The following is a 25448-nucleotide window of genomic DNA, read 5'->3' as shown; positions in this document are numbered from 1 at the left end:
GGCTACCCCTGACTGTACACTGAGAAATCTCTGGCAGCATTGGCCACCGTTGACTAACACAGACAATCGTTTACCTCGGTGGGGAATTCATTAGTAGAAAGATTGTCACGAATGCCATCTATTTAATGAAATGTTAACTTAGACATGCCCTGGAAGTTTGCCGGGGTTATAGAAAAAAATTTGGAAGATTTTCTTTTCGTCGTGTTTATCATGTATCTGTTTATATAAATATGCATGCATCCTGAAGTAGCCCTGTCCTTGTAGTTCTGTTTTTACTATGTGGAGATAGCAAGTTCCGTAAAGTAAGTACTGTTGTCCTGCCATGCCTTTAATGTTTTCTATAACTAGGTTTATTTGTTTGATTGGTTGTCGCTTCTTTGTCACCCAGTCCCCATTGCATTTCTATCCTTTGTCCTGGCAGCAGGAAAAATGACATGTTCTGTATTATTCTCATGGCAGAAAGCACTCTTGCAGTTCTAAAATTACCTTGTTCATAGCAACTCACACTTTGAATTGCTTGTCCTGTTTCCAAACCTAACCTTTTATCAGTGCCTAAAAACCCTGGTGACAAAAAGCCTGTCAAATCGGAGACCTCCCCTGTGGCTCCAAGGGCAGGGTCACAGCAGAAAGCACAGCCCCAGCCGCAGACACAGCAGCCGCCGCCGCCACATAAAATCAGCCAAGGACTTCAGGTTCCCGCTGTGTCCCTGTATCCCTCGCGAAAGAAAGTGCCCGTCAAGGATCTCCCGCCTTTTGGTAAGTGTTTGACTCGATTTTCATTTCTGTTGCTATTCACTGCCGTGTTTTCCGATTAGGGGAGGAAAAAAAACAATGTTTGTCTTGGGTAAACTTATCTACTTCTCTTGAGGTTTTTATGATTGTGAATTCTTATAAAACACCAATGTTCATGCCCCTGGGCGATGCAAATGGTTTGCACTCAACTACTAACCTAAAGGTTGGCATTTCAAATCCACCTAACAGCACCATGGAAGAAAGGCCCTGGTGACCAGCTTCATTAAATGTACAGGCAAGAAAACCCTATGGAGCAATTCCACAATTCAGCTCATGGGGGTGCAGAGTCTGAATTCACTCAGGGGCAGCAGGTTTTCTGTTGTGATAAGTGTAACTGTACTTTTACCGGGGGAGGGACCATTTTTAAAACGGTATATCATTTAATCTGGTTTATTCACCATGGCAGGACATGGGGTAGGGAAGTTACGCTTTTATTAATTGAACTGTTATTGAATACAAAGTTGCCTTGTCCATACAAATAATTTAAAATAGTTTTATCTAAAACGTGATATTATCAGTGAATTACTAGAATTTAGGCAGAATATTTTTAAGTCAGGTCAGTACCAGGAGGTAATTTTTTTATTTGTTGAATCACTGATTCTGTAACTTGAGGAGGAAATGCAAGTAATTTCTGCATGGGACAGAGCCAAATCATGCTTCATATTTTCTATTAAATAATACCTCTCCTAGTTCATTTATCTAAAAGATGTCAACAAAATCATCATCTATAAAATCTAGTTCTATGTATATGTGTACAGAAGCAATGTTAAAAAAAGAAACGAAACATTAACTAAAAAAATGTCCAGTGCTGCTTCTCGATTCAGACTAGACCGGAACCTGTACACAGGTATAGATAAGAGATGGGAGCTCACGCTGCACAGAATCCAGGAACAGGGGTGGGAATAGTGATAGGAGAGGGGGAGAGGAAGGGAGTCAGGGGAACCGATCACAGTGATCGACACGTAACCGTACAACCCTCTCCATGCTGCAGAACAACAGAAAGCATGGAAGGGAGACAGGTCGGTGTGAGATATGAAAACAATGACAAGGTATCAAGGGGTGGTGGGGGGTGAGAGGGGAAAGAGGAGCTGATACCAAGCACTCAGTAGAAAGTAATGTCTAGAAAAGAATGAAGGCAACATGTGTACAAATTCACCTGATGCAAGCGATGTATGGATTGTGACAAGCGTTGTAAGAGTCCAACAACAACACATATATATATACATATATATTTGAAAATTCATAGCAGAGTCTTTCTTGGGCAAAATTAGACATTAGTAACTATAGCACCTTGAGCTTCTGCTAAATTACCACTCATCCTTGAGAGCTGGGGAAGAGTCCTCCTAACTTTATCATCAGTAGGTGCCCTGTGAGTTGAGACTGAGCGAGCTGAGAAAAGAACATCTTTTACTTGACATTGTCGCTTTCAGATATTTTTTATTACTCCCCCTCTCACAAACTAGCTGAATTGCTTGTTTGTATATCTCCTGTATTCTCAATATCCATCCTTATAGGGCTCGGTCCGAATTCAGACTACGGACATTTCTTGTCTTTCTATCATGCCAGTGTCCACCATGAAGGCTACAACCTCCTGCCTACTCACTGCCACTGAGTCGTTGCCGATTCATGGCGACCCGAGGGGACAGGGAACTCACTGCCCCTGTGGGTTTCCAAGACGGTGACTGTTTATGTCTTTCTCCCTCACTTATTACATTTAAAGTGTAATAAGTGAAAACTTGATGTTATATTAGACCTAGACTATGTCACTGGATGGAGTAGCACACATGAGTCACTATCGTTTTAACCTTTGGTGCCTCCATCTCAGACGTTCAAAGTGTGGCCTTTTGGCTATAAATGAACAGTTTCTTCTAAATAATTTGTTTTAAGATAATTACTTTGGGGTCTCTTATAGCTCATAACGATCCATATATCAATTGTATAAAGCATATTTGTACATATGTTGCAATCATCATTTTCTAAACATTTACTTTCTATTTAACTCTTCTTTTTTCTCTCCTTCCCCCACCCTAATAAACCATTGATAAATTGTAAATTATTATTATTTTCATACCTTACACCGACCGACCGCTGTCTCCCTTTACGCACGTTACCGTTGTTTGCCCCCGGGGGCTAAATAATTTTCCTTGAGGTACAATTCTTACTTCAAAAAAGTATTTTAGTAACTAATGCTACATCTTTTTCCATCCTAAAAGCAGCATTTGAGGTATTGGCTTTCCTTTTAGGTATAAACTCACCACAAGCTTTAAAGAAAATTCTCTCTTTGTCTGAAGAAGGAAGTTTGGAACGTCACAAGAAGCACGCAGAAGATACGATGATATCCAATGCGTCGTTGCAGCTGTCTTCCCCTCCCACTTCTCCACAGAGCTCTCCCAGGAAAGGTAGGCTGGTTACTTCTTTTCTATATGACAGTTTTGCTTTTCAGCTATGTTGCACTCGCTGTGTGCAATTTCTAATATTATAAAGTCATTTTAAAAATATCCCAATGTACCGTAGGTGTTTCTTTCCAAATCTGGAAGAATTTTAGTAGTTCCTTTTTAAAAATCTTACCTACAGTAATGCAAGGGGGCTCAAAGGCTTGTGGAAATTTTGTATGCTCTTTTCATTTCACTTTTTTACACACCTTTTAAAGACCCTCATCGGAAAAGTCTAAGTTCAGAAGGCCTTTTTAAAATTGCGTTTGTGTATCCTGACTAAATTTACATTACGTAACGTTTTAGAGAAAAAAGTTTTTAAAAGCTTGAGAAAAGCTGGGTATCTTCCTGATTTATTTTATCATTGTGTTAGCACAGGTCTTGATTACCATTCCTCTTGTTTCATGTTAAAAAGACTGATTTTTAGGCAACTTAACACTCGCTTCTCTCTTGCTGATACTGTCTCATATTAGAATCGTAGATCAATTTCTACCACCGACCCTCCTTCACTCCCTCTTATTACCTTTTAATTAGCAAAATGTAAGCCAGTAGTAAGGCACTCTGGTTATGAGTTAGACTGGTATCCATAAAGGTGGCATTTCAAACCCACCAACTACATCACCACAGGACAACGGTGAAGCTTTCTACCTGGGAAGCCTGCAGTGGAAATTCTACTCTGCCCTATAGGGTCACTAATAATCATAATGGGCTCAGTGGCACTTGAGTTGTTAATGTCAGTAGTCAAGGGTTAAGAACTAATTTTCCCTAGAAGACGGCCAAGAAGGTTAATCCAGTGCTGGGTCTGCCGGATGCACAGTCAGGCCTTTTTGCGCTTTCCTTTTTAGATATTTCAGCCATCTGTGCAGTCTGACTCTCCTCACTAAATGGATACATCTAAACTCTTTTCTCGTCCTGTGGTTAGGTGGCAGTGGCAATCAGCTGAGATCTTTTGGCTCCGGGCATTTGGACTTAACCAGTTCTTCCTCTTCTGTTGGAAGTGAGAACAGTAACAAGAATAACAATGCACCGCGGGCCTATGGGATAGGTGGGGTTCATAGAACCAAAAAACGGGAGGGAAAGGAGGAAGTCGTCTCATTGGTTAAAGACAACGGGAGTATGCCTCCGTATATGAACAGCGCCCCATGAATCATTTTTCTAGCGGTGTTTTGTTTTGTTACTTTGTTTCAGCACACTGGAGATGGCTTCAAGTCTGATTTGTCAGCGTTTACATGGTGGGTTTTTTTAAAAAGATGTTTCAGAGATGAAGACACTAACTCTTATCAAGACCTGTGCAAACTTTACAAACTAAATCAGGAATCCTCAGCTCACTGAAAATACCTAGGGAAAATCAGGAATCCACAGCTCACTGAAAATACTTAGGGAAAATCAGGAATCCACAGCTCACTGAAAATACCCAGGGAAGTATGACGTAGAGAGTAGATGTGAAACATTCAGATAATCTCGAGTTAATTTTTTGTTAGGTGATATTATAAAGTTTGCATTCCACATAAATATATTAAAGCTGTATTTTAAGTAGCATCTGAAACGTGTAGTCATGGTATAAAAAAAATGAGTAATGGGAAAGAAGATTGGGATTTTTTCATTGAAAATGTCTTCTTGGTGAATTTCAAAATTATTTTTTTATCAATAAAAGGAGTTAAAGGTCCTTCCAGGTCAGAAAATGGATAGCTGTTTAAAGACGTTTTATGGTGGTAGTCTGGGGGAAATACGAAGATTTGAGCATCATATTCTTCAATAGTTAGTTGATTTTATGTGATTCATATAATGTATTATTAGTATTGAAAAAAACAAATGGCAAAATTCCAATGAAAAGTCTTAAAGGTATTTTTTTTTTTTTTGCTTTTTGTTTGTTTTATGTCCACTTGAAATTTTAAGTATACTACAAATATTTTAGTTCTGAAAATTGAACACATTAGCAACTTTACATTTTGGGGGGGAATGTTCAGTTATGTTTTTAAGTCTGCTCAGAGTTAACCATCACTCTTTCTCGTTTGAGTGAGGGAGCTAAGAATAGATAGTAGCACCATGACACTTGCTGTCACATATACCATGTTTGCATTTTCCCCCTAAAACTTCAATGACAAGTTGAAGGTTCCTTAGAGTAAATGCTTATCTGAATTTCCTACCACCAGATCTCCACAAGTAGAAGGCTCTGTGCCCCTCCCCAACCCCCATGTCAGTGTTGGTATCTTTGCCTGCATTTTGTTTCTGTTTTGTAGATCTTATTATCATTATTCATTGCACTGTTATAAGCCCGGAGTGAGTAATTCGATGGCTGTATTTTCTGTGCAGATTATGCTTTGGGGCCTAGTGGCACGGTGGATAATTTCTCAGACTCGGGTCACAGTGAGATCTCTTCACGGTCCAGGATCGGCAGCAATTCCTCCTTCGACTCAGTGCCGGCCCCGCTGCATGACGACAGGCACCAAAGACACTCTGTCAGCATTGTGGAAACAAGCCTCGGTGTGGGCCGGATGGAGAGGCGGGCCATGATTGAGCCCGACCAGTACAGCTTAGGGTAGGAGGCTTTTCTTCAATGTTCTTTTACATCCCGCATCCAGCTTTCTGTATAACCGAGTTGCCTTTCTTCTTAGATGCACATTTCTGTTTACTTTTCATAATGCTTGAGGAAAGTTCTCCCATTCCAGTTCTAATTTTCACAATTTCTAGATTATTTTAAAGTACCAAGGCTATTTTTCCTGTGCCGGCAACGCTTCTGCGATGCATATTCTTTATTGGAACACAGTTGTTCTTGCCCATCTTTGCATATTTTATGAAATCATAAGTTGAAAAACCTGAACATGGCAGAATCGGGGATAATGCAAGTCAGTGGTCCTTTGCGGCACCTTTCTGGGGTCTGAGGGGCATTTCGCTTTTATAAGTTGTAGTTAACCATGTTCATGGGTCCTGTTTCTTTCTCATTTCTTCTGCCCCTTAGGTCCTATGCACCAATGTCTGAAAGCCGGGGCTTATATGCGACAGCCACAGTAATCTCTTCTCCCAGCACAGAAGAACTTTCCCAAGATCAGGGGGACCGCGCGTCCCTTGATGCCGCAGACAGTGGCCGTGGGAGCTGGACTTCATGCTCAAGTGGCTCCCACGATAACATACAAACTATCCAGCACCAGAGGAGCTGGGAAACCATTCCGTTTGGGCACACTCACTTTGATTATTCAGGGGACCCTGCAGGTTTATGGGCCTCGAGCAGCCATATGGACCAGATCATGTTTTCTGATCATAGCACAAAATATAACAGGCAGAATCAAAGTAAAGAGAGTCTTGAACAAGCCCAGTCCCGGGCAAGCTGGGCATCATCCACGGGTTACTGGGGAGAAGACACGGAGGGGGACACGGGCACAATAAAGCGAAGAGGTGGGAAAGATGTGTCCCTCGAAGCTGAAGGCAGCAGCATGACTTTGGTGACCACGGAAGAAACCAAGCCAGTCCCCATGCCAGCTCACGTGGCCGTGACCCCCAGTACTACAAAGGGGCTTATAGGTAAGCCCAAAAAATCAGATTGCTTTGTCACACCTGGATATGGTTTTAATCGGTTGGAAAGTAAAATGTGTGTTTGTAGTTGTTCCCTCATTTTGTCCATCGTTACACAGAAACCACCCTTGCCATCACTGCCTCTTCAGTCCCTGGTGGCCCTGTGTGTCAGAGTAGAACTGAACTGTACGGGGTTTTCGGTGGCTGACTTTTTAGAATTAGCTCACCAAACCTTTCTTCGAAGGTACCTCTCTGAGTGGACTCCGGCCGTACTGGCCATTTGCACCACCCAGGGACTGCCCCTGGCTGGAGGACTCCAAAAAGCCCACTGTTACGGAGACATTTCTGATGACACGGGTGGCCCCGGGTGCTCCAGAGTGCAGGGCTCTTCTTCCTTGTCACCCTTTCAGAAGCAGACCTTCCTTCTGCAGCACCCTTGTAGGTGGGCGCAGTCAGCCTGTAGGGTAGAGACGGTGCAGAGCCCTTGGGCCTCCTCTGTTGCTATACAGGGAGGACTTCTAAAGTCACAACCAATTTCAGATTTTGACGTGAACAACCATTTAAGAGCGTAGGCTCAGTGGCATATCCCATTTTTGTCAACAGAACACTTGACAGACAGAATCAGTAGGTTGTCATGAATATCATCTAGTCTGGAGGCGATTTTTAACCCCTTTGTGACCAGCCTCTCTTCTGCTTTGTATTTTTTGTTGATACCATGTGTTTTCTTTCAGTAATGGAAGGCGTACTGAAATCTAGAGGGGGAAAAACGAGGCGGGGGCAGAGGAAGCATGTGAATTTTGATACAGTTATATAGAACACATATGTCCCCCAGAGTGGCCTCTGGTGATAGGGGAAGTGGAGTGAGGCCAGTTTCTTCAGATTCACGTAGTTATGCAGGGCCCCACAGCCCCCCGCCACCCTGTGGTGTCACAAGTCACTACATCCTGGATAGTGGCTTCCCAAGAAACCTGAGAGGCCAAAAATGTGACTGAGTGATATGTGTCACCAATCTGGAAAGGGTTATCACGAAAGTCATCAGGGAGGATGCCCTTCTTTCTAAAAGAACTTTTGTTTCATTGAAACTCTTAAGCTGTGTATTATTCTGTTTGCATCTCTTGATTTAGAATATTGCATACTCAATTTTTTCCCCACTGATTTCAGTGTCTGTGGTAAAGAATGAACCCCCTCTGACACTAGAACAAGAGTGTGTGCTGGAAAACTGTGCAATGAGTGAGGAAGAGGGGCTTTCCTAAGGCCGACTGGGATTCAAATCCCCGTTCTGCCACTTTACTCGTTTTATGACATTGGACTAGGTTAAACGGTTCCTCTTCCCATATCTGCCAAATGCGTTTGATAATCTCTGCTTCATGGGGTAGGGTTATTAAGAGGACTAAATGAACTATGCAAAACATTTAGACCAGTGTTTAGAGTGGTGACTGCATATGGATGTGGAAAATGCTGCTCTTTCTGCTGCAAAAGCGCTCGTGTTCCCTCAGTCCTTCTGGCATGTCATTTCCCTCTTCACCATCTGCATAATTAAAATGCAGGGGAAAGAACATAGGACGTAGAGTGGAAAATTCCGGGATGTGATCACAGATCTCACTTTTATTAGTAGAGAACTTATAGTTATTATACTGTGTATACTATCACTGGTGAATGCCATGTAATGTCATTTGAAGATGAATAAGGAGAGAACAGTAAATACATATTTTGGAGTTGCTATTTTCTTAAAGCACGGTCTTAAACTGTGCTCCAAATTTACATTGCAAATAGGAGAATACTGTTTTTTCATTCCCACCAGTTGAATTTTAGAAGTTCAAGAAAGGGAAACTTACACTTAATGTGCCTTTACACATTTCAGGCCACAGCATTCATAAAAGGATTATAAGAAAAATACGTATCCTGAAATTTTACATCTTTGGGGGGTAGTATTTTAAATATTTTTTAATTTACTATTTTCCAAAGTGAGGCCCAGATACCTAGAAGTTATTCTTGAAACTGGCTTTCTGCCTGGCGATGGTAGATGCCCCAGCAAAGTTGGACTCCTCTGCCTGGTCTTTGGGGCAGGCAAGACACGTGAGGAGAGAGAACGTTCCCCGGGAGCTGGTGTTAGTGGAGTGGCAGTGGGAGCCGTAAACATTTGACTGCTCAACAAAAAGTGGGCAGTTCAAGTCCACCCGGAAATTCCTGGGGAGAAAGGCCTAGTGACCCACTCGAGAATATCAGCCAGAGGAAGCCCCGTGGAGCACAGTTTTACTCTGACATGGACGGGGTCATCAGGAGTCATACAGAAGCTAGGTCGTATGTTCCAGACATGGCACTAGATACCTCTTAGATTTGTTTTGCTTTGTTCTTGCGATAAGCTCAAAGGATAGATAGTAACCTTATTGCTATTTGATAGTTGAAGATAGTTGTGAACTAGCACATTTAAAGCTAAAGCTACTTAGACATCTGGTAGCATCTCTGACCAATTATTTCAACCACAAGATGTTAGTTAACATCCATCTCTTCCCACACACCTTTTCCCATACCAAGTAGAATCACCTTTACTGTTACACTGTGCATACTGTCTGCTTCCCCCCCCTCCCCATAATTATCATGTACAACCCTTTGGCATGAAATAGCACAAGACTTCTAATTGCTGATGCCTTGTTTTTACTCCAGCACGGAAGGAGGGCAGGTATCGGGAGCCCCCACCGACCCCCCCAGGTTACATCGGAATCCCCATCACGGACTTTCCAGAAGGGCATTCTCATTCAGCCAGGAAGCCGCCAGACTACAACGTAGCACTTCAGAGATCTCGGATGGTGGCCCGCACCTCTGAAGCGCCCGGGCCTTCTCCCGTGCAGCAGCCGCAGGGGCATCCACCCAGCAACCGGCCCGTGAACAAACCTCAGTGGCATAAACCAAATGAGTCGGACCCCCGCCTTGCCCCCTATCAGTCTCCAGGGTTCTCCGCTGAGGAGGATGGTATGTGCACATTCTCCGGACCTTACTGTCAAAGGGTATCAACTTAGGGCCAATGTACCCTCTGCAGTGTCCCCTCCCTTCACACTGTTGCTACCAGGCACATAGCTGCGGTTCTTACCGTATGCCAAAGTGGAAACCATTCTTTATTCAGAGTTGTAAACATAGGACAGACAGACTGCTTTAACTTTCGTTGTTTTGTTTTCACCTCCTCCCCACAAAACTGGAGGCAAGGGGAAGAGTTCATATGTAATGAACTGGGTACACAACTCCTTCTCATGTCTATCTCCCACTGGAATTGAAGTACTTCTGTTTTAAGGAAATTAATAAATTCTTATTCACAAGTTTATATTATTTTCAAGAATTTTGAAAACACAAAACTTGGGTGTTTAAAATTTTATGTGAAAGTGTTGTTTGGACTTCTACTTTGTTCCAAATGAAAGTCTGATACAGATAGACTTTCTCTATCTTTTTATTGCCTATCTACAAGACTACCTTGCCATTGCTCGATTGAGCTTAAAGAAGGGGATCATGTCCACCAGCAATTTTTAAAATTTTGAGTTTAAAATGCTTATTATGAGACCCAAGATGCTGTCATATCTTTTGATAGCCAAGTACCATCCACTTTCTAAACCGCACTTGCTTATGCACCCATTTTGTCTTCAGTGATAGTGATGGAAGGGTGAGCATGACAGAATGCCAAGTTATTAGAACCAAGTGTTCTTGCACTGTGGGAGGGCATGGGCAGAGGCCCAAAGGCTTAAACAAGTGGCCATCTAGCAGAGAAGCGACAAGCCCACACGGAAGAAACACACCAGCCTGTGCAATCATGAGGTGCCAACGGGATTGGGTAACAGGCATTAGAAGACCCAAAACAAACCAAAAAAAACAGACTGTTGAGAACAAGGGAGGTCGGAGCAGAGACCTCAAACCCTTCTGTTTGCAATGGGGCATCACCTACAGAGGGGGCACAAGGAAGGGATGAGTTAACCAGGCACAGTATAGCACCCATGAAACACAATATTCCTCTGGTTCCTTGAAGCTTCCAACACCCCCACCCACCCTCACCCCCCCACTATCATGAGCACAGGACGCACGGAATCCAGGAACAGGAGTGAAAGCATGATACCAGGAGAGTAGGGGTAAGGTGGGAGAGTAGGGGAGGAAGATGGAACCGATCACAATGATCGACACATAACCCCCACCCCCCCAGGGTGGGTGAACAACAAAACCATGGGGGAAGGGAGACAGTGGTCGGTGTAAGATATGAAAATAATAATTATAATTTATCAAGATGTTGGAGGTGGGGGAAAGGGAAAAAAGAGGAGTTGTGATACTAAGGGCTCAATAGAAAGTAAATGTTTAGAAAATAATGATGGCAACATGTACAAATATGCTTGATAAAATTGATGTATAGATTGTTATGTGAACTGTAAGAGCCCCCAATAAAAAGACCTTTTACTTTTAAAAAAGCCCAATGCAAAAAAATAATAACAAATGTATATTATACAAATAATCATTACAGAGGGGTGCCACAAAACACAAGTATAGTTCTGTCGCTTGCAGGTAACTATGATGAACATTTTTATTTATATGTATTTTGTTGGTTGGTTGGTTTTTGCCCTGGTGGTGTAGTGGGCTGCGATCTACTTTGGCAAGCAGATTGGTCTTTCTACTCCTGTAAGCAGTTACAATCTCAGAAACTCACTGTGGGTGGGGGTCCCTGTGAGTCAGCCTGGACTGAATGGCAGTGAGATTGGTTTGGGTTGGAAGCATACATGGCAAAACACACACTAACGACCTTCCCGTCATGTACCATCCAGTACCATCAATGACATTCTCTGAGCCCCGCGACCTTCTCTCCCCACCTTTTCTGGGTTCTTCCTCCCACATTAACATTCCCATCTCATCTTCCAAGTCGCTGTTTTCTGTTCGATCTATCCAGACTGCTCATTTTTTAGCTCTGTTGAGCTAAGACTTCAGGGGATATGTTTTCATTAAAATATACCCCATGTAGTCTGTTAACTCCTTCCATGGTTTCATGCAACCTAGTGGTTCCAGGAAATCTGAGGTCCATGAGAATGTCCAATTCTATTGTACATTTCACCCCTTTCTATAGCGTCTTTCATCGAAAGTCAAAGCTCTCCTGATCCCATGGCACAAAGGAGCAGTTGTTCTTGGAGGCAATTAGCCGCACATGCTGTACCCTGCACAATTCCTGACTCTCCTTGCCCTTTCTCCAGGTAATTGGAGACCACCAGTCACACAATTGGAGACCACCAGTCACAGAACCTTGTATCATTTTTAAAGATGCACATGGTTTATACTTAAAAAAAAAACTTTTAAAAGATTATCATTATTATTGCCTAGGTAAAAATAACAGATATTGCATGAGCTATACCCAAAAAGACAGGAACCCTGGTGACATTCCAGGGAGGAAGGTGAGGCTGTCTGCTCCTGGGAAACACGCACAGTGCGGGGAAACCCCATATAGGGTTACCATGAGTCAGCGTCAAGTTGATGTCAGTAGGGTTAGGGTTTTGTCCTTTGTTGCTGTTATACTAAGAAGAATTGCGTTATTTTTATTTTCTCAGCACACCACGAAATGTCTTCTCTCGTGACTTGCCTCTCACAGAATTTCCTCTCTCCCCGTGTGTTTGCAGAAGATGAACAAGTGTCTGCTGTTTGAGGCACAGGCTTTTCCGGATCCAGCGTGAGCCACTCCCCGGCAAGGAGAGCACAAGAAAAGGGGTCCCGAGCATCGGAGCCGTGGAACTCACATCTGAGGGTGGTGGACCAGTTTGCCTCCTCCCCTGCCTTAAGACAGCATGGGGCTTCTTCTCCTCCCGCGTCCTTTCCCCTTTGCATGTGAAATACTGTGAAGCAATTGCCCTGGCACTTTTCCGAGTTTGTTGCTTGAAACGCACGGTGCAGCCATCTTGGAGCTCGCACTGTTGCTGCCTGCCACATCGCACAACACCATTCCAGACTCCAAGACCATCAGAGCAAGGCGATTGTCCGCGCTGGCTGCACTTCTCAAGGCCTGGAAGGATTTTTTTTTTTCTTCCCCCCCCAACTCTTCCTTGTGTATTCCATCCAGTTCTAGCACCTGGTCTCATAGGGATAATGAGAAAATCTAGCCATTGAACTACTGGGGGCCTGGAACCCACCAAGGAAGACAAAAGGAAAACCCATCCTTGGAGTACCCTGCTTGTCCACTAGTTTACAAAGCCCCCGCCCCTTCCCCAGCCCCCAAAGGAGTTTCTGTGTCGTTTTCGGAGATTGATGTATGCATGCAACGATTACAGTATTATTTTTGAACCTTTAAGTAGGGTTGCCGGCCTGGGTTTCTAAACAAACCAAATATACCGGACAGGGCGTGGCCCTTTGAGAAGCAGGAAGCCCGGGCTTGTGATTCCTGTGTCCTCCTGGCCTCGCCGTGAAGTGCCCGATCCTGGAAGTTTAAAATGTTAGCCAATTACTGAAGTACCAAGACGCCTCATCCGCTTCTCCCCTGGCGGGTGGGGTTCTTCAGCGAAACTGTTTGCACACGGCCAGGGGAAGGAAACTAGGACTTCCGTGTCCTGTGTCTGAGCCTTACGGAGTGCAGGGCAGGGTCATTTAAGAACATGTCTGATCCATTGAGATCAATGGCAAACCCAAGGTTTAAGTCCTTTCTTTGATTTCTGTTCCTTTAGCGTTCTAGAGAGGTTTTTTGTTATTCTTTTGAGTTGTTGATAACTGGATAGCACGGCAGTGAAAGCAGCTTGGGATGATGGAGCTAATGCGAGCTGTTACTACTGCTCTTTCAAGACAGCCTCCCTTGATTGAGTTGACACTAGGGAATAAACAAGCCTTTATCAGGATAAAAGATCAAAGACCTGGTTAGCTATGCCAGCCTTTGCAAGGCAGGTTAGTCACCAAAGACTAACCTGGAAGTGGCTTTTGGACACTGCGTGTAGAGAAGGCCGACGTGTAGCAACCGCCTACCTGCTCACAGCTGCTATTAACCCTATGCCTGAAAGTGACCCCTCCACTCTATTGTGTGTTGTTTTTGCACAGGCTCCGGGAAAGTGAAGCTGCCAATCCGAGTAGTACTCAAATGTGAGCGACTGCTGGTCTTGGATTTTTTTTTTTCCATTTAATTCAGCTGATCATATTGATCAGTAGATAAACGTAAATAGCTTCAAATTTTAAAAGTCAAATTTTGCAGTGTTTTTTCACTGTATCAAACATTGTCAGTGCTTTATTTAATAATTTTCTTCTGTATCATGGCATTTGTCTACTTGCTTATATATTACATTGTCAATTATGCATTTGTAATTTTTCTTGTAATATGCATTATTTGCCAGTTTTATTATATAGGCTATGGACCTCATGTGCATATAGAAAGACAAATCTAGCTCTACCACAAGTTGCACAAATATTATCTAAGCATTAAGTAATTGTAGAACATAGGACTGCTAATCTCAGTTCGCTCTGTGATGTCAAGTGCAGAATGTACAATTAACTGGTGATTTCCTCATACTTTTGATACTACTTGTACCTGTATGTCTTTTAGAAAGACATTGGTGGAGTCTGTATCCCTTTTGTATTTTTAATACAATAATTGTACATATTGGTTATATTTTTGTTGAAGATGGTAGAAATGTACTACGTTTATGCTTCCACATCCAGTTTGTACAAGCTGGAGAATAAATAAATATAACAAAGACTTGCCTCTATTCCTGAATCCGTTTGCACCCTTTTTTTTTATTGACATCCTCAAGAGACTGAAGCGATACAGCCTCAAATAGGTCTCTCCTATTATGTAGTGCTCTGTGGAGACGGGGGAAAGAGGTTACGTCATATTAACAACTGATCCCTGTTCTGAATCCACCATGTTACTTTAGATTCTGTGGGAAAATGAAGATACTGCTATATATTTTTATGGCACTTGGATATTCTCACCCTTTTTCCAATACAAGTCTCTGTGGGACATAGTATTTTGATTCTCAGTTCACAGACTGAGGAATTTGTGTGTAGAATATGGGCTATGTGTACACAATCAGCCTGAACAACACTTCAGTCAGGTAACAGGGTGGTGGTGGTGGTGGTGTGCTAGGTCTAGACAAGTTACTTGGGAAGGTTTTAATCTTCCATATTGCTCTGGTGGTGGGAAGATTTTCAAAATGCATTCAGCAGGACCTCCTACCTGACTGCTATGAGACTCCTCACATCATCTGACACTTGCACATTCACACACAGGAGGAAGTAGCTTCAACCTTTGTGTTAGATGACAAATAAGCTTTTAATAAATTTTGAAAAGAAAATTCGTTTTGAAAGTATTAACATAGAACAGACAATAATTCCTCTGTTCTATATGTACTGTGTAGTGTATTGATTACATTCTTATTATATATATATATTTTTTATTGGCAACTAATCCATGTATCATACAATTCAATAGTTCAATCATATCAAGAACAATTGTACAATCATTACCGCCATCAACTTTAGGACACTTCCCCCCATGATTGGATCACCTTTAAAATGAGTTGTATGGTCGCAATCAGTTCTCATGCTTTCTTCCCCGCTCCTGCCTTCACTGTTTACTCCTGAAATCCCTTCACCCTCCCTGTCTCCCACCCGCTACCCACACATCCCCTAAAAACCCTTGCATCCCGTATTATCTCTCTGCATCTACTCCTGTGTTTCACAAACTGGGAAACCGAATAGAAACAGTAAAATAAAGTGTCAGATAAAATAATAGTAATCTAAAGATAAAAATACAAAGATAAAAATAAGTAAGAAACAAATGCAAATTTGCATTTCTTAAAAATAATGAGTAAGAAAGAAAAGACCACCCTCAATATTTAAAATACAGGGGAGAAGTGTTTGTCATGAAACAAGCAAGAGATACTTGCATGTACAACAGATTCAGGTTGGGCCTATAGGGAGGTCAACTGAGTAAGTATCAAGGCTGATCCAGCATAATTACGATTACAACGATCTGTCTGGCTGTTCAAGACCCCTGCCTGCGGCTACTGATTAATAGCTAGTTACTCTGCAGATGGGTTTTGGGCTCCCACTGTCCTCCATATCCTACCAAGTGGGGATTCATACTTTTAGCTCCGATACATTTCCCTTTGTCATATTTGAATTTTGTTATTATCATCCTTGGATCACACAAGCTGGTGTGCTGCTTCCATGTGGACTTGGTTGACTGCTCACTTAGATGGCTGTATGAATACAAGCCTTGGTCAGACCCCAGACACTATTCTGATGGATAGCCAGCACCTGCGTTCTTCACCACACTTTGCTGTAGCGCCCTTATCTTCAGTGATCACTTCATGCAGGGGAGTGTCAAGCAGAGCCATGTTATCAGAACTGACTGTTCTTGGATTGGCCTAGAGTTAAGTAGGAGACCAGAATCCTTTTGCATGTCTGTGGACTACGCATGACTCAAGGTTAATTTGGTGGCTGTAACAAAACCCCATAAAATCAACTACACCAGTAATAGCAACAAACCAACCAGAAAACAAACAAACAAGCTACAGGCAGGAAAAGAAAAACCCACAGGAACAAAAAAGCACAACATTGTGAATCTTCCTCCTGGGGTATAAAACAATTGCACTGATAACATTGTCAGTTTCCCCAGTGACAGCACTCAGGACATTGCAGGTTATAAGGAGTCTATGCAAGTACATTTCCACCTTGAGCTGCAACCCGTGAGTTGTTGCTCTACACCAGCGGTGTCAAACTGGTGGCCCGCGGGCCACATGTGGCTCCCCAAGGTAATTTTTTGTGGCCCGCAATGCTCTGAAATAATTTGAAAATAGAAAAAATTGCTATGAAGGAAAGAGCACCTAGGGGAGATGGAGGCAATACCGTACACACGATTCCCTCGTTATCCCTGCAACTACTGAAGACAAGTCTACACGTGGCCCAGTGCCTTTCCTGGGGGGCTGTGGATGTGGATAAACGTGCTGACAACGTTTGAAAGTTCCGGCAACATTTGGAAGTGATATGTCTGCCACTCTGAGTGTCAACGTCATGCAAACAGATCCCAATAGTGAAAAGGTTAAAAAGAGCACTCTGGGTTGTGCTGTTATGAATCAGACAGACCTAGCGGCAGCGCCAGTTAACATTTTTAGAGGGAAGCCATTACAATTGTGCATCACGTTTGTCAGCTGTCCAACATTTTGTGTTTTTTATTAGTTACTTTGTTATATTTTCTGGTCACAACATCAGTTAAGTGAAAACTAGTAGGAGGAAAGTGCTGGAAAGTTTGGGGTAAAAAAGAATAATTTTAGTTTTATAAACACATAAATGTTTAAATAAAAGCAATTATATAGTGTTTTAATTATCCTATCCATATTCCTGAATCCTCACTTCAAAATATAAGTCTAACAAAATTTGTGAATGTGATGTGTGGCCCGCATGAATTTTGCCTGTTGCCAAAAGGCCCGTGTTTTAATTGAGTTTGACACCCCTGCCCTAGAGCAGGCTTGTCTGGATGCTGTATGGACTCCTAGTGGATGGTCATCTCCCATTTCCTCCTTGTTGAAGGACTGACCCCAGGCTCTATGAGGTCTCCTTCAAGTTGGCTCTTGTGTGCGAAAGGGAGATGATGTATGGTTCATGACCAGTACGTAGCCTTCTCTCCATTTGTTCCTAAGACTGGTTTAATTCGTGTTTCTTCTTATAGTAGTGAATTCACACAATACTTACCCTTTTGCGATTGACTTACTTCACTCCGTATAATGGTTTCCAGGTTCTTCCATGTCGTGGTGTTTCATGCCGTCATCGCTGTTTTTAGGGCTGCATCGTATTCCATTGTGGTATGTACCGTTTCTTGCTTTTGTGAACTGTGCTGCTGTGAACATGAGAGAACATACCTCCGCTGGTGTTTTGTCTCTCATGTACATGTGTTTTGTCTTTAGGGTACATGCCAAACAGTGGTTATGTTAGACAGGGTTCTCTAGAGAAACAAAACCCGAACACTAATAATTTTATATGTATCTATATAGCTGTTCACATAAGAAACAGTTAATCTATAAAGCAGTACAATGGTTCAGCGCAACTCACTCCTGTGAGACAGTTGTGAGACACTGGCAGTCCTTCAAGTCTTGAGGGTCGCCGGGTAGTCCTCTGTAGAGCAATACAGGCTATCCGGGCACAGGCAGCAAACAGCAAGGCAGGTAGGCCACCAACAGTCAGCCAGATGACAGGGTCTGACAGTCCCCATATGCTCCCATTGTGACTGGTGTGCTTTCAAAAACTTTGGGTCTCCTGAAATTAGTCTCAGTACAGAGCCAGTGTCCAGTAATCCCTGAAAAGTTTGATTATTTCCTTTCCCCCAGTGAACAGTCACTCTTGTGAAAGGCTGAAAATCCCTTTGGGAAAGGCTAGAAGAAAGACTAACTGTATAAACCTTCAGTGATGTAGCAGTGTCCTTCTTCAAAGAGACACAGCCTCCCTTTTACTTAAGGAGTCGTGGGTCTGTTAAACTGGCTCAAGTCTGGAATTGACTAAGGGGTCATGACTCTATTCCGGTGATCTGAATTGGACTACCGTTCACCTGATCGAGCATAAATAAAGTAAATATTTAGCAGGTTTCCCAAATACTTCCTCTTAGGGACACCTTGACTAAGTAGCCAATGCCATCAGTCCACATGAGATAGGTTGCTCTGATGACTATGGAACCCTTGCTGTCCATTATGATAACCATGTCCACCCTCTCTCTCAATTCAGGGCTGACACCTGCCCCCTTCCACCGCGGGGCCCAATCAGTCCCACTGTAGGCAAATGCCATAGTTCCATTAGCCCAGTTTCCACTGTTAAACCTGGTGCACATAAAATAGCAGTCACAGGAGTCTTCAGAGATACTGGGGCCCCTTCACAAACTTGATCCTTATGGTTTGAGTGAAAGGTATGTCCTTGGGGCACTCCTTTTGTGGGTCTATGGGATTATTGTTATGGATCCTTCTACAGTGTATTTAGGTAGGTCAGGTACCTCAAGTTAGTCTAATCTAGGCTATCTGGCAGCCCATGCTTCAGTGAACCAACCAAATAAATTATTAGATCCTCTCTCAACCTCTCGAGCTGAGACACTAAAAGAAAAATCTGTGCTTAGGGAGGGGAGGGGCCTTATCAAGAAACTCAGATTGGTCTAATCTTATATTCCTTGCATCAATGCTCCACGCCCTTAATATCAATTCCCATGCATATTCCCCAGGTTTCTGTTTGTAAGTATTAGAACTCTGAAGGAGCTTTGTATGAGCATAGCGCGTTTCTTCCTGAGACACCATCTGTACCTCACTTTTAGGAACTTTCTTAGCCTTAATTCGAGTTACAAATCTAGAGAAAATAACAGGTGGTGAGGGTATTTCCTGGGAGCTCTCAGGAATATCCTGTAAGGCATCTGCCCCAGGCAGTGCTCCAGGTGCAGCCCCACATGGCCCCTGACTGGCTCGTCTCCCCGAGACCTTTCTGTGAGGAGATGTCCAGTTGCCCACAGATGGGCTTTTGGGCACAGGTCAGAGAAAGATTGGCACTGGCTGAATTAATTCAAATTGGTTTAACTCTAGCCAAAATCACATTCTCTCTAGGAGTCAGGCAACCTCATCTGTAGCAAGGAGATGTTACAAAGTTTGACCTGAACATACGTATCAGGCACTTGCTGTACCTTCACTCTCACCATCCCACCTTAGGATTCCCTCCCTACGACAACTGCACTACCCCCCGAAAAGAGCAAGCCAACTCTGTCTTGGAAGAAGTACAATCAGAATGTTCTTTGGAGGCAAAGATCGTGAGATTTTTGTCTCACATTCTTGGACATGTTCTCAGGAGAGACTTGTCCCTGGAAAAGGACATCATGGTTGATAAAGTACAGGAGCAGCTAAAAAGAGGAGGATCCTCAGCAAGATGGATTGACGCAGTGGCTGCAACGATGGGCTGAAACATAAGGACGATTGTGAGGATGGCCCGGACCAGGCCATGTTTTTGCTCTTTGGTACATAGTGTTGCTGTGAGTCAGGACCGACTCAATGGTACCTAACAATGATGACAATTTGATCTGCATGCTGGGAAAATAATCCGAGAAGCTGAGCTATAGGAAGAGGAATGCAGCATCGTGGCTGGAGGAAGATTCATGAACAACCTGCAATATGCGAGTGGCAACACAACCTAGCTTGCTGAAAGTGACAAGGACTTAACACATTTACTAAGGAAGATTCAAGACTACAACTAAATGTAAATAAAACAAAAACACAACTTGAATAAGCAACATCGTAATGAACAGGGAACACACTGAAGTTGTCAATGATTTTCTTTTGCTTAGATTCATACTCAAGAGCCAAGGAAGCAGCAGTCAAGAAAGCAAACGATGTTTCGTGACATTGGGCAAATCTGCTGCAAAAGGCCTCTTGAATGTGTTAAAAAGCAAAGCTGTCACTTAGAACTAAGGGGCCGCTGGCCCTAGCTGTGTATTTTTAATTGTATTATGTGCATGTTGTGTTAGGCCAGATTGACTAGAAAAAAACATCCAGAGACACTCACATGTGTGTAAGAGATAGTTTTATAACAAAGAGCAACTGTATATTGAGAAATCATCCCAGCCCAGTCCAGATCAAGTCCATAATTTCGATATGAGCCCATATATTCTATACTAGTCCATAGATTTCTTTTTAGATTCATGCATCACATGCAGTGATGCTGAAAGCAGGGAGGTCACAGGCTGGTGGGTGGAAAATCTTGTGGATCCAATGACAATGGAAACATCTCCAGGGCTTTAGCTGCCAGCAGCATGGCTCCCTGTCACGTGTCAACAGGAATGTGTAGCAGAGTGAGCGAGGGAGAGACCTGCCTCTTCTGATGGTAGAATCAAGAGAGAGAACGTTACAAGAATTCTTATGAGAAGGCCACACCCACGGGAGAGGTCATCAAGCTGTGACCTGATCGATAGGCTAGACTCCACCCCTTCGTGCTTTTATCAAATTGACATGAAATTGTGTCACTACCACACATGTGAAAGCTGAGCAATCAGGATGACCAAAGAAGAATTCATGCCTTTGAATGGTGTTTACAAAGACTATGAAACATATTGTGCACTGCCAGAAGAATAAAACAAACACATCTTTGTTGGAAGAAGTACAGCTAGAATAGTCCTTAGAAGCAGAGATGACCAGACTTCACCTCCTATAATTTGGGCAAGTCATTTGGAGAGACCAGTCCCTGGAGAAGGACTTTCTGAGAGTCAGTAAAAAGAGGAAAACCTTCATTAAAGAAGGCTATACACAGTGGCTGCAATAATGGGCTCATATAGCTGACAATGCGGTTCTCTGCTCCCCACAGGATCTCTACAACCTCCTAGTTGTTGGTTTTAATCCCCTATCTGTTCCCCTGTCTATGGCTTGGTTTGCTCACCATACCCTTCTCCCCCCCACTCCACAACCACCTTCTCCCCCCAAGACCCTCAGGACTGTTGGCCCGTTGCTTTCTCCCCGAGCTTGCTTTCCACACCTGTCTTATGTGAGTAGGCAAACCAGCAATGTCCTAGGCCAAACAATAAGAAAACAAAATATTGAAAAAATAAGAAAGAAAAGGAAACAAAAAACATACTTCCAGTTCTGTCCGTTGGACTTTATGAATCTATCCTCGCTGGTCCTGGGGGAGTTCCGAGGGTTGCCCCTCCTAGCCTGAAGTCTATTTGGGGGGCTCTTTAGGGGCTTGGTAGATTGACTTTACTCCAATTGCTGATCTGATATGCTCCCTTCTTGGTTTGTCCCGCAGTCGGGGGTGAGGGGGTGGGGGGGTGGGGGTATTCAGGTCACACTATCTCCCTGCCAAGTGTCCCCATTATTGTCCTCTGTCACAGGATGCTCCAGTTCGGGGACAACATGTCTTGAGTTGTTGGAGGTCCTACAGTCCTTTCAGTGCCTCAGCAGCTCCGCGGAGGGACCTCATCCTCTGGGCTTGGTGCGCCAATATGGAGTCTGGGCCGACTGTCTCTTTCTCTTTTTCCTTCTCGGTTTGCTTCACCCATCTAACTGAGAGGAAGTATTAAGAGGTGGAAGAAGGGGGAACGGGATGGAGGGGCAGGAAGAAGGCAAAAGGAAACAGAGGAATGCTCTGGGAAGCAAAGCTATAGATAGAGGTATTAACAGAGATGTGTACTTATGTAAATACATTCATCCATACAAATAGAGGTATTGGCCTATGTACATATATGTATAAGGCAATACACTGAGGCTGTGGATGGGCCTTGGGCCTAGGCTCATATCCTCCCTCAATACAAGAACATTTTGTTCTAACAAACGCATTTGTGATGCTCAAACTCCCCACCCCACCCAACACACACACACACACACACACACACACACACACACACACACAATTGCTGAAGACAAAATGGGTGCAGAAGCAAATGTGGTGAAGAAAGTGGATGGTGCCTGGCTACTAAAAGATATAGCATCTGGAGTCTCAAAGACTTGAACTTAAACAAGCAGCCACCCGACAGGCTCAGCATTTCTTCCTTTCCAGGAAATTCCCAGGGGAGTCCAAGCTTTCAAAATCAATGTGCTCTGCCCTTGGTTTTCAGTGCTGCATCATTTTTCCTGAAAAGCAGAACTGTTAGATCTCTCTGGAGCTAGATGTATACCTCGGTCCTTGGCTCCGCGCGAGAAAGAATTCACGCCGAAGCCTGGTTCGTGATCGAAGTGAGTTTTATGAAAGTTAGAAGAAGTTTCAGGTTTACACGGCACCCAAGAGGCTCCTCCGGACATGCGGCCTAGCTGGAAGCGGCTCTGCGTCCCGCAACGCATGCCAAAGCTCTCTGCGCCTGAGTTCTCTCTCTTCCGTCTAGGTCCTTCTCTTCCATTCTAAGTTCTTCTCCCGTCTCCGTTCTCTTCCTTCCTCTCCCTCCCCTCCGGGCTTCTGCCTTTTCAAGGATTCCACAGGGAGGCGTGGTGGAAGACCCCTGGTCGACCCCATTGGCTGAATTGAATTTACCTGGCTAGGTGAACCAATTCAAATTCACGCCCACCCCTGCCTACAGGCGGGAACCCTGAACACGTGCGGGGTGCCACTCCTTTGTTCCCCTAGCTTGACCCTCTGGGCACGCGTTAACGGACAAACCCCAGTCCTATGCTGGCCTACCTAACAGAACCCTTTGCAAAACATTCCAGTCCGAGGGGTTTGGGTTTGCTTTGTTTCTGCTGAGAAGGGGAGAGAGGCTTACATGTCCATAATGACGGTTTAGCAGTGTAAGTGGTCACATGTGAGCTAAGCAGGGATGGATTATAATGTATCAGGCAATAGATCATGTCATGGCCTTGCGCTAGAAATGTGGCTGCTGCCTAGACACCCCAGTTGAAGCCTATGACTTCTCCTGCGGGATAGGTCCACACGCACAGCCCAGAGCAGCCCCTTGGAAAGGGCCGGGTTGGACTGGAAAAGGGGCTGCTTCGGTCAGCTCTTTGCCCCCTAAAGTAGCCATGGGTAAACTGGCAGAGTTGGCTGGGCGAACCCAATGGATGCAGAGTGTGAATGGAGAAGATGAGCCCAGAGCAAGGGCCCAGACAACACAGTTAAGGAAAATGACTTAAGAGAAAATTTTAAAATTATTAGAACCCAATTGTGGGGTTAAGGGGAAGAGGGAACCCCACAAAACATCACAGGTTTGGTAGGCGCAATTGTACAGCGATAATAAGTAGAGATTATAGTAAAGTCATAGAGAGCATGAGAGTTAAAGGATGGAGTCAAGTAATGGAGTCAGATGCAATTCATGGTAGTATAGCTCACCTCAGCTCCACTTAATGGTCCTCGTGGAGGGGGCTTAGCCGTCAGAGAAGAAGCCGCTGCTTCGTCCTCCTTAGTCACCTTCTCCAGCCACCCTCCGGCCAGCCACCCCTGGCCAGCCACCCCTCCGAGAACCAGGGAGCCTCTCTATTTATTGCTAACCACGCATCATATTTGATTACACAGTCATACATCACAGAAAGGGGCAATACAATTCATTCTAGAACAAGTTTGATCACCCTAATGTCTCATATAATAAAACAGACAATTACTATTCTGGGAGGCATGCAAGTTCCCTGATAGCAGACAATAACCCGAGTCACCGGGAGGGGTATTAACATAGGCAATACAATCAATAGGAGAGGAATCACCTAGGGGTGTGCCCACATTTGTTGTGGGGATAACAATGGCATCTGCTTGATCTAGACAGCTGATAATGGCTATCTAACCTTGGTCATCCTTGGGCGGGTTTGCCCTTTTTGCTATCTCCTACAAGTAAACAGACCACCACTGTCCCTATCAGAAGGGAGTGGGTCTTATTTAGGGTGAGTCAGACTAGTAGTCTAGTCACTATAGATGGCTGATGTTAAGGAGAATAACCTCTGACCTACTTTCGCTGATCACCTATTGTACAGTCACTCTTAAGCAGCTAAGTCTGGTACATATTTTGGGGAGACCACTTAAGAGAAATCCTTCTGTTCCCCACACCCAATGATTGCAACAACTGAAAGTAATCGTTTTTGAGAGGCTTTTAGGGTGTCTGCAGGGTGAAGACGTTTGTTACAGCTCCAGCATTAGCGCTATTTCCATAATCATTCAAAGACACCGTGTGTGTTTTCTCTGTGTTGACCTTGTGCTGATGAGCTCACTGTCCCAGAGAGGATTTTGAGTCACGGTGATCCTAGAGGACAGGGTAGGGCTGCCTCTGTGGGTTTCCAAGATTGTGACTCTTTATGGGAACAGAAAGTCTCATCTTCCTTCCACAAAGCAGTTGGTGTTTTTGAACTGCCGGCCTTGTGGTTAGCAGTCAAAACCATTACCATGATGCCACCAGGCTCCTCCCCTGATGCTGCAAGTGGTGAATAGGCTCACCGGCCTCTTAACCTGAGCAAAAGCAGTGGCAGCAAACTGGGAGCCGTCATTATGTTTTTCATCATCCTGTGCTTGCAGTAACATAAGCATGCAAACACCAAAGCACACCAATCTTTGCAGGGGAGTAAAATATTTTCCTTTCATTCAGTCTCATCCATCTTTTCACTATTCTGGGTGAAGAAATGGAAAATATAAATAAAGCACTTCAGCAGCATACTGAAGTACGAACACGGTCTCATGAGAAAGTTTTTGTTATAGTTTAAGTTCCAAGCAAACATGTTTTTCCCTTTAGAGGACTGGTCACTCAGACTCACATTTGCCAAACACTGCCCTACACTACAGACAGCCATCCAACCAATAGTATTTGCTGCCTATTGTCGAAGCTTACCAGTGAACATTTGAAGTTTGAAATGCTTGCATCTGTCATCAATATCAACTTGAAAGGTCTTCATAAGTTAAAGACTATTCTGATGAGACTGGTGGTAATATGCTGTAAAATCTGATTTTTAAAATGTGACATAAAAAAATGTGTTCATCAACAAGGTAGGGAAGTGATGCCTGAAGTGTTAGTTGGATTTCTGCTATCCACACCCCTTTGTTCCTTCCCCTCAGGAGAACAAACAGATAGAAACCTGTCTCTGCTAAAAAAGTACTTGAACTATGATGATCTTCTAACCCGATAGGTGGAACTTTGGGAATTTTGAACCAGGATCGCTTGAAAACAAAATAAGAGTCATTTATCTGTTCAAACGATAAATCTGTGAGTCTTGGAAAAATTATGACTATTTTTGTTACAGTTGAGTTATAAGAGGGAGATTTGGAACAAACACTCTCCATGTTCTAGCTGGGTTTGAATAGATTGTAAAGGCGTGA

At 43.6% G+C, this 25448-nt stretch overlaps 1 protein-coding gene across 1 annotated transcript in view; it reads left to right on the top strand.

Annotated features, from left to right (window-relative positions):
* Positions 1 to 14433, top strand: part of RAPGEF2 (Rap guanine nucleotide exchange factor 2) — a 271237-nt gene extending 256804 nt beyond the window's left edge. Inside the window, exons 25-30 of the mRNA XM_045295760.1 lie at positions 550 to 756; positions 3036 to 3191; positions 5538 to 5763; positions 6184 to 6743; positions 9399 to 9704; positions 12365 to 14433. Of these exons, the coding sequence (XP_045151695.1) occupies positions 550 to 756; positions 3036 to 3191; positions 5538 to 5763; positions 6184 to 6743; positions 9399 to 9704; positions 12365 to 12390 (1481 nt within the window). The 3' untranslated portion in view covers positions 12391 to 14433. The remainder of the gene's footprint in view (positions 1 to 549; positions 757 to 3035; positions 3192 to 5537; positions 5764 to 6183; positions 6744 to 9398; positions 9705 to 12364) is intronic.
* Positions 14434 to 25448: the final 11015 nt, after the last annotated feature.

This window comes from Echinops telfairi, unplaced genomic scaffold, assembly GCF_000313985.2.
Source record: "Echinops telfairi isolate 266 unplaced genomic scaffold, ASM31398v2 ScPeMD7_5868;HRSCAF=6743_0, whole genome shotgun sequence".
Lineage (NCBI taxonomy): Eukaryota > Metazoa > Chordata > Mammalia > Afrosoricida > Tenrecidae > Echinops > Echinops telfairi.
The sequence above is the reverse complement of the archived record's forward strand: the minus strand, read 5'-3'. Positions and strand labels throughout refer to the sequence as shown.